The sequence below is a fragment of the Coturnix japonica genome, chromosome 9, assembly GCF_054131305.1.
Source record: "Coturnix japonica strain WE chromosome 9, WE-NBRP24, whole genome shotgun sequence".
Classification (NCBI taxonomy): domain Eukaryota; kingdom Metazoa; phylum Chordata; class Aves; order Galliformes; family Phasianidae; genus Coturnix; species Coturnix japonica.
This window is the reverse complement of record NC_140671.1, coordinates 4,508,019-4,524,418: the sequence shown is the minus strand read 5'-3', so window position 1 is coordinate 4,524,418 and position 16,400 is coordinate 4,508,019. Positions and strand designations below refer to the sequence as shown.

The following is a 16,400-nucleotide window of genomic DNA, read 5'->3' as shown; positions in this document are numbered from 1 at the left end:
TTTGCAGGTGCTATAAAAGTCAATAAATTGAGACACTTGAAGTTGGCCTTTCTCTTTCCAAACAAGATGAATTAATCACTTTGACTTGCAGGCATTCTGGCCACTTTCTACCCCAGCATTTGGGATGCATGACAAAATACTTGATATGAGGACTCTTCTGGAGCACGACACTATCAGTTTTGTGGGTCTGAACTTTAGCTGAACATCATTGAAATTCTGCTTTACAAAATTGGGGTGTGATCTTCTCACAACTCCATTTCAGAGAAAGGTCACCAACTTCATCAGCAAGCATTGCACATGTAACTTAGATTAGCATTACAAGCTGAGAGGAGTCCATCTGTTGTCGACAGAGACAGAGCCTCTCAGGCTTACATACATATTAAGTACAACATATAAAATGAATGCAGTGGAACAAAGCTTCTTCGTATAATTACATGAAAAAGAAAGGAGAAATAACACCAAAGCGTTCACCAAATGTGAGCAGTCAAAATTACTTCGGAAATTCTGAAATCAACACTGATTAATTTTGGCACATGAATTACCCTGTTGCATTCATTACTGTACTTCCAGGAACAGGAGGATGAGGAGTTAATAAAGGCAAACTTCAGTCTCTTTAGGCCCAGACAGAACAATCAATCATAACTTTCACTGATTAAAAAATTATTAAAACATCAGTCTTACTGAACCAGAATCATTAAGACATGCCCACAGAGCAGTAAGCATTGCTGAATTTCACCCACATTTACACCAAATAAAATACATGCCCAAAAGGTTAAGACTGCTCCAGATCACGTCAGATAGCTCACACTGTATCTGAAATGCTGCTGTGTTAAATACAAGAGTCTGCTGGGTAGTGCTGAGGAAGCTTGAAGAAGCTGCACTGATGCTTCAGACAGCTTGGTTAGAAAGGAACAGACTTGAAACAAAGCAAAGAAGTCTTGCTTTCTTCCCCACACATTCCCCACAGCTCATGCTTTCCACCCTCTTATCCCAGCACTTCAGGTAACGGACAAGGTGATTTAGGTTCCACATACCGTGTGCATCAAAGAATTCATCATCTGAGCTGTCATCTGAATCCCTGGCAATGCTCTGCATCCTCCACTCCGAGATACTATGGCGTGAGGGACTTGCTGGAAAAAGCAGAAAAGCCTTATGTGAAACGCTACTTCGACAAGACAGAGAGTTCCCAACATGGTCTTTGCTGGAGGAAGAGTTGTGTGTTCTCTGCAAAAATGCACTGCTGCAATATTAAAAACACAAAACCCTGATGATGCTGCTGTGATGTCAGCGTACCACTTTACGGATCCTGTTTGTTTACTGTTGTTATAACCTGCCAGCAAGATGCTACATTAAAGCAAGCTGCTTCTATCACTCTTATGCTATTTTGAATGGCAGCTATTTATAATTGTTAGTAGGACGTGCAAAATCAGCTGGGTTTTAAAGTTTGCAATTAGGAAGGAAGCAGGCTGATTGGAAGCTTTCTTCGTTCCTCTAATCAGCACACAAGCCATGCCTCTGCTTCACTAACTTTTGGGTGGGTAGCTGAGCAGAGCAGCCTGGATAGAAATAATCTGTTTTCTGGAAGGAAATTGCTTCCACACAAATTGGATTAGAGATCTATTTAAACTTTAAACTTCAATGATTTAAACAACATGCTATCCAACTACTTCGGAGGGGAGCTGTCGGAGCAGCTGTCCTACTGCAGCGAGGAGAAAACCCAACAACCCTTCTGCTCCCTGTCCCTGCTCACCCCCCTTTCCTCACACCTACCTGCTCCCTTTCTCTTTCCCCTCCAGAGTTCCCTACACTGTATGGAAATATATCACAGCACTATTTTTTCAGATATATTTCAGCAGTGATGCAGCCTGAACTCATCACAGAAACGCAGTCCAATGAGGGGAACGGCTCAAAGAATTAGTTACATGGTTTTTCCCCTTTCAGATTCCTCTTGCATGTCACAGAGGGGAGTGCACACCTCACCTGGCACAGCAAAAACCAGAGAAGATTGACAAATTCTCATTTAACACGTACAAAGCCTCCGAAAGGCTCTGATTCCTGCGAGAGCTGCGCAAGCTGTTTCATACTATTGCTGCAACAGCGTTAAATATGTAAGTCAAAGGCTTCCAATTCTAATTCTGCTACCTGACTGTCACATGCAGAGACAAAGGAGACCCTGTGCAGTCATCTAATTGCAGCCCAGCAGGGGTTTGGCAGCCCCCCCAGCTCCCCACCGCCCACCCCTCTGGAGCTGGGAGCGAGGAGGTTGGCAGAGCGCAGCCCATTCACGCTGCTGTGACGTCAAAGCACTCGCATAATGGTTGCTAAAAATAGAACATATAATAACATATGGGATGGCGACGAGGGTCCTGCTATCACCAGAGGTCTCACTCGCATGGTATAGGAAGGACTGAGATCTTTGGTAGAAAGGCGTTGCTTTTTTCCTGTTGGAGGTAGCGGTGCGTCGACACAGCCCTCCTTGCTTCCATATGTTAATATGCTGCCAGAGAGATTAAAATATCTGCATGACGTATTTCTCAGCACATCACAATTCATTTCTTCCATTACTTTTATTCCTGTAAAATCTGCAGTTTCAAACAAATGCACGCTTTGCTGTTAGTGAAAACCTTCAAGTAAAATCCTAAAGGGTCTGAAACCCTACAGCTGCCAATGAATACATCAGCAATGAAGAGGGGGTTCATAACAAAGGGCATAGTGAGAGATGGGCAATTTGCTAAACCATCCCGGTGCAAACAAAGTAGCATTTTTATCTCTATACAACGATTTATGAGGCGTCTGGTAGGTTCTTCCCTGGGGCTCACTGGTGAGTCATTGCAAGGTAAAACTGCTGCTCGTATCTCATTCACCGTGTGATGAAATCAGTGATGGAGCGGTAAATAAAAATTGGGAATCAACTCCAATATTTAGTACATGTGAGAGATGGATAAGTTCCACTCACCCACATGCCTCTTCCACTGTCCCTGGAAGGAATGCTGCCTCTTGGGGCTTCCAAAAAAACCCAAGATCTTTGCCCTCTTGCTGAGAGAGCTTTTACCCCAGTTATCAGCTGTGCCTGACTGAAAGGAGAGAGCTGCTGAGGATTCCAGACCTGCCTCCCTTTAACCTGCACTGTAACAGAGCCCTAAACAGGGATTTAACAAAAGCCTGAATGCTTGCTGAATGGTATTTAAAGGGGAACGTAATCATCATCCATGGTCTCAACGGATTTCAAGCTAGCCATGAGTTCCAGTCCCCAAACAGCCACCATGCACTACCACTAGTGAAAGGCAGTGAATCCCAACCCCTCATCCTTTCACAGCACCTGCCTTAGTTTCTCCAGCAGCCGATGGAGTCCCGCACTGTGTCAGCTGCACTGCAGCATCGTGCTGTAAGGTGTAACTGCAGCCAAGGGCACAAGGTGCCTGTTGGTAACGGCCTCCTGGGAGAGCAGTTAACTGCCACCTGCTGCTGGCTTCTGTGTCCTGGGGCCAGGAGCACCACAGTACGCAGGCAGGGAGCTCTGCTCAAGGATGAGGGCATGTAAAATCACTGGTGGATAACAGGGCCAAAGCTTCTCCATGCTGCTTTGTTTGTCGTTTTCTGACACCCAGCACTGCTGCCCACCTGCTTCCTGCTCTTCTACTTCTCCTCCTAATTCCCGTGCTTTCAAGAGTGGCATGAATTCTGCCACGTGCCCCTCTGAGAGTCACAGATAATGATAATGACAAACATTTCCAAACCCCCAGGAGGCCATCTGAGAAGACTGAGCCTGAAGCACCAGCAGAGATCTCTTACAAGAGCTGAAAGGGCTCACAGGAGGGATAAGTACTGCCCCAAAGGTTTCAGCCAGCCATAGTCTCCTAAAGCCCAGCCTATGCACAGCTCAGAGAAGCATCTCACCTCCTCTCTTTGAAGACCGGGAGGACTTGGAAGAGGTGGACCACTGCTTGGTGAGCGATCTCCCAGAGGCTGTTTCGCTGTTACCAGAGGCATCTTCTGGGTCAACAGGTGAAACTGCGTCAGCTTCAGCATCTTTCTCACCAGGAGCATCTTTGACTCCATGCTGCTCAGAATCATTTTCACCACAGAACTGGGCCATCTTCTGAGCCAGCATCAGCTGTGCCTCTTTCTCCAGCTGCCGGATATCCTCAATGGTGAGCCCGTACCATTCGTCCTGCCAGCACCAAGCCTGCCGATGAGCACGGACCATGACCTTCCGCAAGCCTGCAAAGCCAGAACACCCCAGTCAGCAATGCTGGAGAACTGCAAGAGGAAGTGTGTTGTTCCCTTCCCCCAAAACCTCAAGACTCTGTGGCATTGATATTACAGCAGCATTGACAACATCATGCCTCAAGCTGTAGAAATGGATGTTCGTATACCAATCAAGGTTGGAATATCAGTCATTTCTGTACTGCACCTCCTCAGTTCTTGCTAAACAATCATCCACTGACAAATTAGCTGGTGTTCTGCAACTGCTTTTAGCTTGGGAAGGCATTGCCTAATTCTACAACCAAGGCTTCCCCCTGTAATTGCCTGCTCTAGCAAGGAAGAGCCACAAATTCTCATATGTCTCATAAACTCTGGGAAGTTGCAACACCTAAATCCAGCCTTCAAAGAGAGTGAGACATGTCCCCAGAAGAATGTTAAAAAGCCAACAACAAAATCACATCTTTAAATTATTATTTTTTTATCCAGGTTAGTTACAAGTGGTTCCTTCACAATTACCACATAACCCACCCCAGTATGGGACAAAATAGAAGGACTTTCCACATCAGTTGTACTAAGATGACCAAAAGGTCTCCTTTTCTTGGAAACCCTGTACTTGGCTCCTACACATCAGTAAAAAACCACCACAGATAGGAGCTTCAGAGAGAATGGGATGGGAAGAAAAGGAAGGGAGGGAATAAAGCATACTTTATTTTGCAGATAGGATCTTTCTTTCGTAGCATGAGAAAAATGAAGTGCGTAAAGCCAATTTAAAACATGATTTCTATGTGTCACACAACTGAAATGAATAACGATCTCAATATCAGCACACAGTGCTCGCAACAAGGCAAGAGAAACTCTCCCCAAACTTACAGTTAATGGCTATCACTGACACATCACTGACACTTTTTAGAGCAGATTGCTGCAGATTTCTAACCAATTTTTCTGCTTAAAGCCCACATCAGGTCAAAGCTCCAAACTGCTATACATTACTGATGGGAACACCCAGCAGTAACAGTGCTTTTTAAAAGCCTCCATAAGTACTGACAAACTAATCCTCAGGTGTCAATCAATGAATATTGTCCGCCCTTTAATTACTGGGAAACTGAGGCAGCATGAACTGACAGACAGCAGGGTTACGGGCCTGCAGCTCTCCTCTGCTGGTGTGCAGATGCTTGAGCACTCACTCTAATAAGAACCTATTTGAAGACCACAGGCCGCAGCACCACTGCTGCCTTTTACACCACAGAAAGCAATCGATAGGCAACATTAAAACTACGGATAATGGTTCCAATGCGCAGGGGTTCTAAGCTGTTTCCAGCAACGTTTGCTTTGCTGTTGTAAAGAGACTCTGAGTTCTCACTACTGTCATGCCTCCTGTGATCTTATGCCTAAATGCTACCTTTGTTTTCAGCAATTATTATTATTATTTTATTTGAAGCACACAAAAGCTTATTTTTCTGTGTTTATTTCCTTCCAGGCCCAGGCACTTTATTCTCTGCTCTGCACTTCAGTTAGTCCTCCATGCCACCCTATCAGGAAGAAACAAGCACAGAAATCAGCAGCTAACAGGATGGATCAGCTCAACCTGAACTTCATTTGCACAGTAAAATTAAGTCTATCAATATTTTATGTAGTTCTCTGCTTGACTTTCAGATGGGAGCTCCACTTAACAGGAGCACACTAGAACCAGCAGACTGTGACCTTCTTGGGGCTGAACAAGGGGCATCGGCCACTTAATTATATTCAATCTTAGCCAAGATCCAGTGTTATTTCCCCCACCAGATTACTTTTTGCAGAACTGCAGGAGAATGTTTTAGCCTTTTTCACCTCCTGTTACATCTGACAATCAACAGAGCTTAAAGAACAGAGATTAAACTCACATCACATCCAACTGAAAGCCAAGGAAACATTTCCCTTGCTATACCCCATATCACAGCCATCCTTTGGGCTCACTTGCTCCCAAGCCCAGTGGAACCCATGGACATCCCCACAGCACTGCTCATGTCAGGCTGACTAAACACCCCACATCACCCTTTCTGAAAGCCTTCTCTTCTGAAAACAAGATGGTTATGATTCATCTCTCCAGATCAGTTATGAATCAAAAAGATTGAGATCATTTTCCTAGCCTCTGGCCTTCATCTGGGACACACCAGCGATGCTGCTCTTTTCTTTTTCAAGCACAGGGAGAAACCTGGAAGAACAAGGCTGTCCAGGTACAGATGAAATTGAAACATTTAGTCAACAAGACTTCATTATTTCTCTAGAGTGCACAAAGCTTTGGTTAAAGAAAGAAAACAAAATGAACAAGGAAGCCACACATGCACAACTGTACACCTCCACGTTGAGTTTAGAAGCACTTGTCATTTTTTGTGTTGATTTAATTGTAACATTTCCCACTGCGTTGTGCAGAAAGATGATCTGCGAAGAGTCTAGAAGGGTGCAAACATTTAAATCATTCGCCTTTCAAATCACCACCTCGTCAGCTCTGCTGAATCCTTCAAGTGCTGGCTTTTCTAAGTGACTTGCCTGTAGATTGTGGTGTTTAACTTAATTTCACAAAAGAAAATGTAAGTGAATACAACAAAAGCCAGGATAGCCAAATTTAAAAAGCATTTGTCCACAGTCTGGGTCTATTTTTCAATTTGAATTTAAAGTAGCAACTACAGCAATGAAAGTAAAACAAAAACCACCACCAAATCTTGCCCAGGTCTCCATCAACCATCTACATAAAGCAACTGGTCAGACGCCCATCGATTATGCACACAGTGGCAACATCCCAGAGCTTTTATAATGCACTCTCGCAGTTTCCTGGCAGCTGATAAAGGATGTCTGATTTTCTCCACACAACATTATTTCCTTGATGGTCACAGCAGATTTGATATCCTTGTCAGTGCAGTTCTGGCTGCGTGACTGTATCTGATCAAAGGTGACTGCAGCTATACCTGCTGACTCCCTGCCTTCCCTTGTTCAGACCTCTCACAAAGGGAAGCGTGTTGTCATGTCTGTATGGTGCTAATCATGACCCACCTTTGCTTCAAAAGACCAGTGAGCAGAGCTCATACGGATAAACTTTTGTGCTGAAGTGCTTAAATGAAGACAAAGTTCTACAAAACAGCTTTCTAAAACCTGAAACCTCTTCCACTTCATTGCAGCGCTACAATTAGGGCACATTTAGTCAAAGATACACTAGCTTACACAAAGCTCTGGTTTCTGGGATGGGAACACACTTTGCCAGGGTGTATAATCAATAACCCATACACAGTCAACACACTTGTTTAGCAACAAAAGAACTGTAGCCCACACGCACGATTAGGAAGCAAGTGGGAGCAGAACATTATGCAGTGCCAGTCCAATTAAACTTAAATACTACGGGTAAGGACTAAAAAAGCATACAAATATTACAGCCAAGCAGACTAACAGCCCACAATTTTAGTCTGTGTCTTGGACTGTCAAAGCACTGAGTAACTGTCCAATTAGTCATCCAAAAGAAAAAAGGTTGCTGCACTCAGTAAGACTGAGAACGTTTCAACACCATCCCCCAGAGTCACTCCCTCCGCACTCAGTAGCCCTTCCACATATTACAACCCATCCATCTCTTAAGTTTCCTTCTTGCAGGTCATTCTCTAGTTATAGCTTGTACCACTGAAAGAGTGCTCCCACCTCAGGGAGTTTCCATCCTGCTCTGGATTTCTGCCTCATTTTACTCCTTGTTCTGATGAGCCTGCATAGGGAGAGCTAATTCCCCAAGGATCAGATTTGCAGGAGCCAGGAGCAGAGGAATCAGCAAAGAAATGCCAAGGAAGAGTTGGCAGAAAACATCTCCAGTACCTGAGTAGCTTGGTCCATGGCCCAGAATACAAGCCTGGCCATCCTGCCATACCTCATTCTCCCAGTTTAAACACCCTCACACCCATCTATCCCTTGCTCACAAGCTCAGATACTTTCCCCACTCACAGAGAGTCCATGGCTATCCCATACACAAGAAGGCTACCCATCTATAGAAACCCAAAGCTTTTGCTTTCACTTCTACTCACTCAGCTTTGTCTTGCCTTAAAGTCTTCTCTCATTTTATGCATCTTAAACACTTTGAAAAACAGTATTTGCCATCACTGTAACAGAGTGGAAAGGCTTTTGAAAGGCAGACAATGAGCTGGCTTGGCTCTCTGCAAAGCCTCAATCAAGAGGAAAATGGCAGGCAATCTTTTATAAAACACAAAAGAGACATTTCTAAGGGACCACGGTTTAATCTATGCCAAACACCTCTGAACAACTAGAGGAGTCACATGCTTCTTTTTCATTTAGCAGATACAAAGGAGTTGTTATTCTGCCCCCATGTTTTGCAGCACACACTAAATTAACCCATGTCACTGAAGCACCAAGGGAGTTCGTTGCAGAGAGCCACTTGTAATGAAGTCTATAGCAAGAAAAACTTCCATCTGTGGATAAGTAAAACCAAAGGGGCTCTAAGAAAGGAATCTGTGACTATTCAAAAGTGGGGTGCAGCATTCTGCACTGCTCTATCAGTGTTTTCCACATTAGTTCTCAGGAGCATAGAATAACTAAGAAGAGTTATAAAATTATTTCCTTCTAACATCAGGTCCTTCAAAGAAGCTTGGCATATGGAAAGGGAGAATTCACTGTAGACAGAAAGTAGGAAGCATCCTTTACATGGTCTTCCTTAGCACAGCCACAGCTCTGCGCTTCTTTTGAGATGGGAATGCTTCTTTAAAGCATTCTTTAAGTTATCTACCTGGCCATAAAGCCTCTCTCCTGTGGCAAGGCTCACAGACTCTATCACAGTTGCGTTATAGATTTTCTGCAAGAACAAATTACTGCCAGTATTGCCACCACCTGCACAGTCCCCACTTAGTTTCTTCTGGAACACAAACAATGAGCTGCCTCCTAAAAGCACTGACCTAAGAATGATGCATCAATCAAAGCAGAACATTTACTCACAACTGAGAGCTGTCAATGCCCCATGTTGTGTTATAGCACAGTGAGGCTGGGAGTCAGGAACACAGAGATGTACGGCTACACAGAGACCCACCTGCCCCACCACAAGGCAGGCAGGAGTCAGGGATGATCCAGGGGGTGGTTTCCTAGGACTAATTAGGACTCACAGTTGAAGCTCATTTCCTTGAGCTGCCCTTAGAGGAAGTTGTCCAAAATAAAGAAAAAAAAAATGGCACATTTGGGAAGAGATCCGAGTTTAACAGACATATCCTTATTGCTTTAAACATGAACTTGAAACCCTTTAGATGCATGTGGTTTGGATTTGTACATGCCATAACTATAAATAATAGCATCACATTTTTCTGAACTCATCAACAGCAAAACAGCAATCAGGTCTGACAAGCTCTTCACAGACACGTCCTGGGATAGCACACATTGCACACACCTCACCACTGTATTTCAATTCAGAAACAACATGAATGAGTCGACAGTGAACCTTGCAAGTCTTTAAATGCTCACCAACATCATGGATAAACCGCTCGATTTTTGACTGCATCCCCCAGTATCTGAACTCGACTTTACAAAGTTTATATGCACACATGATGGGGTATTTCCCAGGGTTGCTCTTGTACTCTTGAATCCAGTCTTCCGATAGTGGGCCTCTTTTAGTCTTCACTGACTTATACAGCTTTGGATCCTCCTCGGCTTTGTATTCATGTGGAGGGATAGGATCTTTAACAATATCAATAGGATCTGTAGAAAAACAGAAATAGACATTTCCTGAGCAAAAGAGTTTTTCAGGAGTTATTTGCTTTAGCAAGTACCAGAAGCATCAAAGCGATTCAGTTTCTTTTTTACTTACACCTGTATGACTGATATTTAAATTGTTTACATGCTGCTGCTGGGTAGCGATCAGCTCTGCCAGAGCAACTTGTATTCACAGATCCAGCACACCGAGGCTTTGGTCCTAATCTTTCTGCCCAGGTCCACAGCAGATCTGCTCACTCCTTTCTTTCCATCTCCAATGAGATTTGTTATTTGCCATTCCATCTCTCAGCTTTTCAAACATGACTCACTGTGGTACAGCTCTGCCTAATCTGAATCTGAGACTGACAAACACAACATCTTTCCCCCTACCCCCTTCTATTTTTCTGAGTTATGGAAAAGGGGCTGCCTCTGAATCTTGTATCTTTGGAACCTGTTACGTGAGATTACTGTTAACTCCTCAAACCTTATTGTTACACCACACCTACTAAGGAAGGTAGGAAGTTCAGTGCAAACCCAAATCATCCTAATTCACACTTCAACAACGGAGAAGTGGAAATCAACATATGCTTGCTACATTCCCATTGCAAAGATCTGCATCCCCCACCCCAAACCTCAGCAGCAGGATCTCCCTTTGCTCTTCCGACATTCCCAGCAAGGCAGTATGACTCAATCGACTAAAAAACCCAGTGAGATAAGCTTAGGAACTGCAGGCAAGCAAATTGAGGTTTAACACAAAGCAGTCTAAATCAAGTAACACTCAAGTCTAATTGCACATGGTTACCTGCCACGGTCAGTTTGTCAACAGAGCCTAAGGAGCCAGAGCAGCCACTAGGTGTCCTTCCCCAGGGCTCTTGCTGGGCCCTGAGCTCGGCCAGCCTGAGCTCGGATCCCTTCCACAGACCCAGGGATGCCTCAGTTCTGCAGGGCTGAACGTGCCATCACTCCAGCAGATGCTGTCGGCACAGGCACCAGGGACAGCAAGACAGAGGGATGCTCTAACACAAGCCATTTTCTGTCATTCAACAGGTTATCCTGATTTGCCTTTTCTCTTCTTCAATCCTTACAAATATAAAGCCCATTAACCCAATCTCCCAGACAGCTCTGAAGCTGGAGTGTTAACTTGCACAAGGTAATGCTAAGAGAAGAGGAAGCAAAATGAAATGCACCTTCAATTTTCAGAAATGCAGATAGGAACGTTCTTCATATACTCGAAGGAGATACTCAATCACACAGCACTATTTTCCTCTTCAATGGTTATTTCTATTAACCCTCAAATCATTAGATGTGCAGCTGAGCTGCACAAATAAGGCAGAAAAGCATTAGCTTCCTTTTATAGACAGGGGGATTCAAACAATTTCTATGAGCTTTACATCAAGCTTAGAAGAGATCTCAGGTGCTCCCATTACTTGATGTAACTCTGCCCAGCAGTCACATCGCTGATGGGTGCTCATTTCTGTGTATAAGGGTGGATGGGACAGGACAGGGAGGTGGGACATATGAATTAAAATCCTTTACACAGCAAAAAAAGCAGAAGTAAGGGAAAAAAAAAAAAAAAAAAAAAAAAAAAGGCTCTTCACCTAGAATGGTTTGTCTCTTTTCTGCAGGAGAAAGGTTGAAAACATTGACGTGCTCTCCTGGATCGGTTTTGTAGTACGTCTCAATATCAATAGAGAACTTCTCCACAAAAGGGCACGTATACCTGGAAGTGAGGACAACACAGTTAAACTCTGCTCAGTCTGGCAAGCAGAGAAAACACTTGCCTAAAACATGCAAAATCAACTTCAATTTAAGCCAGTCTTCACTCATATTGTACTTCAGATGTACTTAAAATAAGGACTGTACGGATGAAAAAGATTTCAGTAACCTAAGACAAGTGTTTGCCTTGGAATTATGGCTTCAGTGAAACCCCAAGCCCACAGCACAAAAGAGTTTGCTCCCCATGAGGTGCTACATGGATTATAGGTGAGAGGCTTCCAGTGCTCCACACACAGTTACTGATGACTGGAAACCCAAACTAAATAAGAAACAGAAGCAAACGTTGGCAGGAGAAAGCCTGAGAGGACAAAAACCTGTGAAGGAGGGCAACAGCGTGTCCTCCAGAAGATGATTATCAAAGCAAAATATATATGAAGAAGCAGTTTTCAGACAGGAGACAACTACTGAGTCTGATGTCTCAAGGTTTTATTATCTTTACTAATACGATACCCTGGAAAAGCAAGGAAAAAAAAAAACAAACAACAGAGTTCCTGCCTGAAATCTGCAGCAGAATAAAATATGTACTGGTTTGGCACAAGGCCATGTTTCCTGGCCAGGTGATTCACTCACAAGCATTTCAAGAGGATGGATAAAAACAGACTGAAAGTGGACTTTAATCACTTCAAAGTCACACAGCTCCATTACGTTTAGTCATGAATGACTGCCCAGACACAGATGCTGACACTTCATTTTTCCCCAAATTCATGTTACTTGTGTCAAGGCCAGCTAAAACTGATCTATAAAACTTACTTACATTTCCGATCAAAAGATTCTAAAGCCTTTATATTATGGAAGATGACAGGAACATCAGACTGAATGGAAGGAATGCTCTAAACCAGAGTAACTGGTACAACAGTTATTTATTGCAGGGTATCTGAAGTCTTCCCTGACAAAAACAGAGGACCCAGATGGCTCCACAGAGCCTCTGACTTTCCTTTCTCCTCAGAAAGAAAACCATAGGATTTAAGTTTGTTATTTTCTGGTTAGATAACATTAAGATAGCTCCCAGAAAAGGAACACTAAATTTATTATCATTTTTAACCATTTTTTCTCTCCTCCCACTTTCCCTCCTTGAACAAGCACATCCTGCTGTATTTGATAGTGTTCAGCATGACAACTTTCCCATCGTTGAGCACATTTATAACTCTACTGAGCGAGCAGATAACTGCAACAGTAAGTAGAACACAGTGCAGGAGACCAGACTAAATAAAAACTATTCAAGATTTCCCACGCTTTGATGGACAAACAGCTCACAATTTAGAGCAACCAGCCACAAACTGTCAAGTACTTATGCACTCAGCCCTGGCAACACTTAAGCTTCAGAGATTAAGCACTGTGTAAGAATTTCAGGACTTGGCACCTCATTTTCTCTCAAGGACATTACTGGAGACGTAAGACATGCCGCTGTCACAGAAAGCGACAATGAATCCGCTCTGTCAAGTAGGGATGGAACTCTGAACATTTTAGTACATTTTACCTTGTCCTGGTGTAAGGATATGCATTCCACGATTCCTCTTCAACTCTCAAAGCTGCCTTGGGCAATATTGACCGAAACCAGCTGGGTATGTGCATACCAATGTGGTACACTTTGTGAGTATACTGCCCATTCCCTCCTGGCCCATCCATGTACGGCCTGTTCTCCAGGATCTCTACTCCGCTGCCTTCCCCACATGTCTCCTCTCTGCTCTTTTTCTGAAAGGGGAAATAAACCACAGAGTTAATCATTCCAACACACTGCACATACCGAGGTCTCAAAGCACACAAAGACTGGGGATGGTTTCTAGGAATTCTGTTGAGCACAGTTTCGTAAAGCCACCAGAACTGCAGCAGCACCCTGGCAGTAAGAGTACTAAAACTAGAGATTATAAATGAAAGATGTAGATATTCATCTGGACAACACGGGAAGCAAGGTATTATCTATTAAAGATCCAATACAAACCTGGATGACATCTCTAAAGCTAAGAGAGAATTTGATGATTAACAACACAAATTCCCACTCTTACAATAGGGTACACAAAGGTCTTTCTGAGAGCACATTTTCCCTTGGCTCCAACTCTGAATCACTCAACAGAAAGCAATCACACCAGTGGGTAACATGGCAAACAGGGTTTGGTTTAACTTGCCAAATTCTTGCAGTGTTGTATCAGCACAAAGAACCACGCACACATTCAGCACAGCACCACAATACTAAAACCTGTTTTATGACCCAAACCCATTGGATTTGGGGGTTTGTCGCCTGCGGTCTGGCAGAGCAGCAGCTCTCCAAAAATAGCTTGGAGACAGCACTCTGTTAATAAAGATATTTAGAAGAAATAACCCAAATTTGCCAGAATGCACACAGCAAACCCTGGCAGCCTCCACATTTTAGCTTATTTGTAGCAGTGCCCCTCATTGAGGGACCTGGCAGAGTTTCCTTCAATCAGAAAACCACTAATTTCACAGCTTCTAAGATGAGCTAGAGGGAAACCAAGTAGTTGTTCACCTATAACACACTTCAGATCAGATGATGCATAACCTTCATCCTCCCCAAACAACAGATTCGTATGTTAGTGTTGTTGAGTTTCCTGGTTGTATTTGAGAGGATGGTACTTTGGAAATGAAGAAAATTGGAACTTTATACAAGAATCAATTATGAAATATAACACCATAACAACCTCTCGCTTCTGGCATACAAACAATTCAAAGGAAAACGAGGCTTAACAAAATATGATGAATGAGATGCAAGAGATCAGCTTCTCGTCTTTTCAGGACAGGATGATAAGCCAACACAGCTATTTAAAAAGAGAACTTTTTCTTCCTAAATAACTCTCAAGTGATTTAAACGTTAAACAGCTGCAACCAACAAATCCAAATAACTGACAATCTAAACAGCCGTTTTTTCCTGCCCCACAGACTGCAAAGTACTGCGAAAGAGAAGGGCTTGTTTCAAGTTTATATCTACCATTCAGCTGGCAGTTCATTAAAACACACATCCTCTTAAAACAAATTACTGCATTTCAGTTCTTATATAAGCACTGACCAAGTCCCGTACAAATATTTATGACAATAACATTAAATAATCTTGATGACCCAAAAATCTGATTAATTCAGAGGTCTAGGGAAAGGCAGCGACCCAGCAGGCATAGCGAATGTGTCAGACAGAATAGTAGCACAGCATCTGCTCCGAGCAGTTGATACAAATTACGGAGATCTAGAGCTTTTTTATACAGCAGACACACGAGGAAATCACAAGCAGAGGGAATACAGATTCTCTTAGTGCCAAGTTATCACACGTGGAATCACAGACCTGCTGGGTTTAAAGCTCCTGTTCCAGATTACCCTGTTATCAATGGTGCCAATCTGCAGGTTCTTAGTTTGGGCCAAAACACATTCACAAGTTTTTCAGTTTCAAAAGAAATCCACAGCACTGAGCAGCCTTGGCACTGCTATGAGCATGCAAAGCCAAACCTGTATGCAAGAGTGGAGTCTCCAGACATACAACTGCTTGTACTGAAATGGAAAACCAAACCACTGGAGATGTATTTTAATAGCCATGCACCACAATCTATCTTTTGAGCCTGGCCAATTTCTACTCAAAGCACAACACAGCTTTTCAATGGAACAGTGGGACAACCAAAGGGAGACTTCCCATGAGCCTCATAAGGCTGCTTCCCAGCACTGTATGCTCTCCTCTTTCCCAATTTGTGTGTGGAGAAGGCTACAAGCCATGGGGAGGTTTGGGAAGGACCAACGAGGCCAGGTTAGATGGCAAACAGAACAATCACCAACCAGTCATAGAGACAAAACATACATAACTGAGAGAGTAAAATAAAGACATCAGCAACATGCACTCGACAGACCAGTATGATACTCTGTGCCCAAGTGGCTCTGCGGAAGTGCACCACTTCTGGGAGTGAAGAGCAATCTGCTTTTCAACCACAGCCTCTTCATGGCTATTGTGACTCAGCTACAGCATGGAGAGAGCTTATCACAAGGAAGCGGTCTGTAAACAACCATTTAAAAAAATAACCACTGATGAGGAAAACATTTGGTTTGAGAAGTGCCGGGCATGCCCTCTCCAAAGAATACCCATCTGCTGGGAGAGGAGCTGTGCAGGCATCTGGGGTCAGTGTTGGCTTCAGAGACCAGGCTCCTACAAAAAGCAGAGATTTTACTTAGCAGACCACCTGTGTTATTGCTTTATTGTGATAAATACCTGAGGAACAGTTTCCAACATCAAAGAGTACCTAACAGCCCCTATGCAAGATATCTAAGCTGTAATCACAGTAAACCGCCTTATACTGTATTACAACAGGAAATCTAGTCATCCCTTCAGAAGTCCCTCTCTTCTGCTGATGACACTCGATGTTCTGCACAGCCCCATCAATAGCTTTCCAGGACAGATGGTGACACAGATCCCTTCTAGCTAAAGTAATAGCATTAAATTACTCATAACAGGGAACCCAGAGAAGCAGATGCACCATGATTAGCAAGAATGTCAGTTACTTAAAGGGTTCTATTAAAATAAATCTCTTGGCACAGCAGCATAGCATGGGACACAGCACATGACCTCACTGTAATAATCATAGCATGAATAACTCCAGTGAATGTCGGTTAAACATCAGGTGAGCCTAACCCCACTATCATCTGTCCTTCACAATGGGAGACACAAGGCTGTAAACAAAACCAGCTCCCTGATCCCAGCAAATGCCACAGAGAGCATCCTGCAATGCTGTGCT

At 43.5% G+C, this 16,400-nt stretch overlaps 1 protein-coding gene across 10 annotated transcripts in view; it reads right to left on the bottom strand.

The window, feature by feature from the left end:
- The window catches only part of PITPNM2 (phosphatidylinositol transfer protein membrane associated 2), a 106,326-nt gene that overhangs the window by 32,053 nt on the left and 57,873 nt on the right, over positions 1 to 16,400 (bottom strand). For all 10 annotated transcript variants that reach the window (XM_085555674.1, XM_032447868.2, XM_085555681.1 and 7 more), the window contains 5 exons: positions 13,160 to 13,374; positions 11,505 to 11,626; positions 9,679 to 9,912; positions 3,898 to 4,221; positions 1,035 to 1,130 (listed from right to left, as the gene is read on the bottom strand). In XM_085555674.1, the coding sequence (XP_085411800.1) occupies positions 1,035 to 1,130; positions 3,898 to 4,221; positions 9,679 to 9,912; positions 11,505 to 11,626; positions 13,160 to 13,374 (991 nt within the window). The remainder of the gene's footprint in view (positions 1 to 1,034; positions 1,131 to 3,897; positions 4,222 to 9,678; positions 9,913 to 11,504; positions 11,627 to 13,159; positions 13,375 to 16,400) is intronic.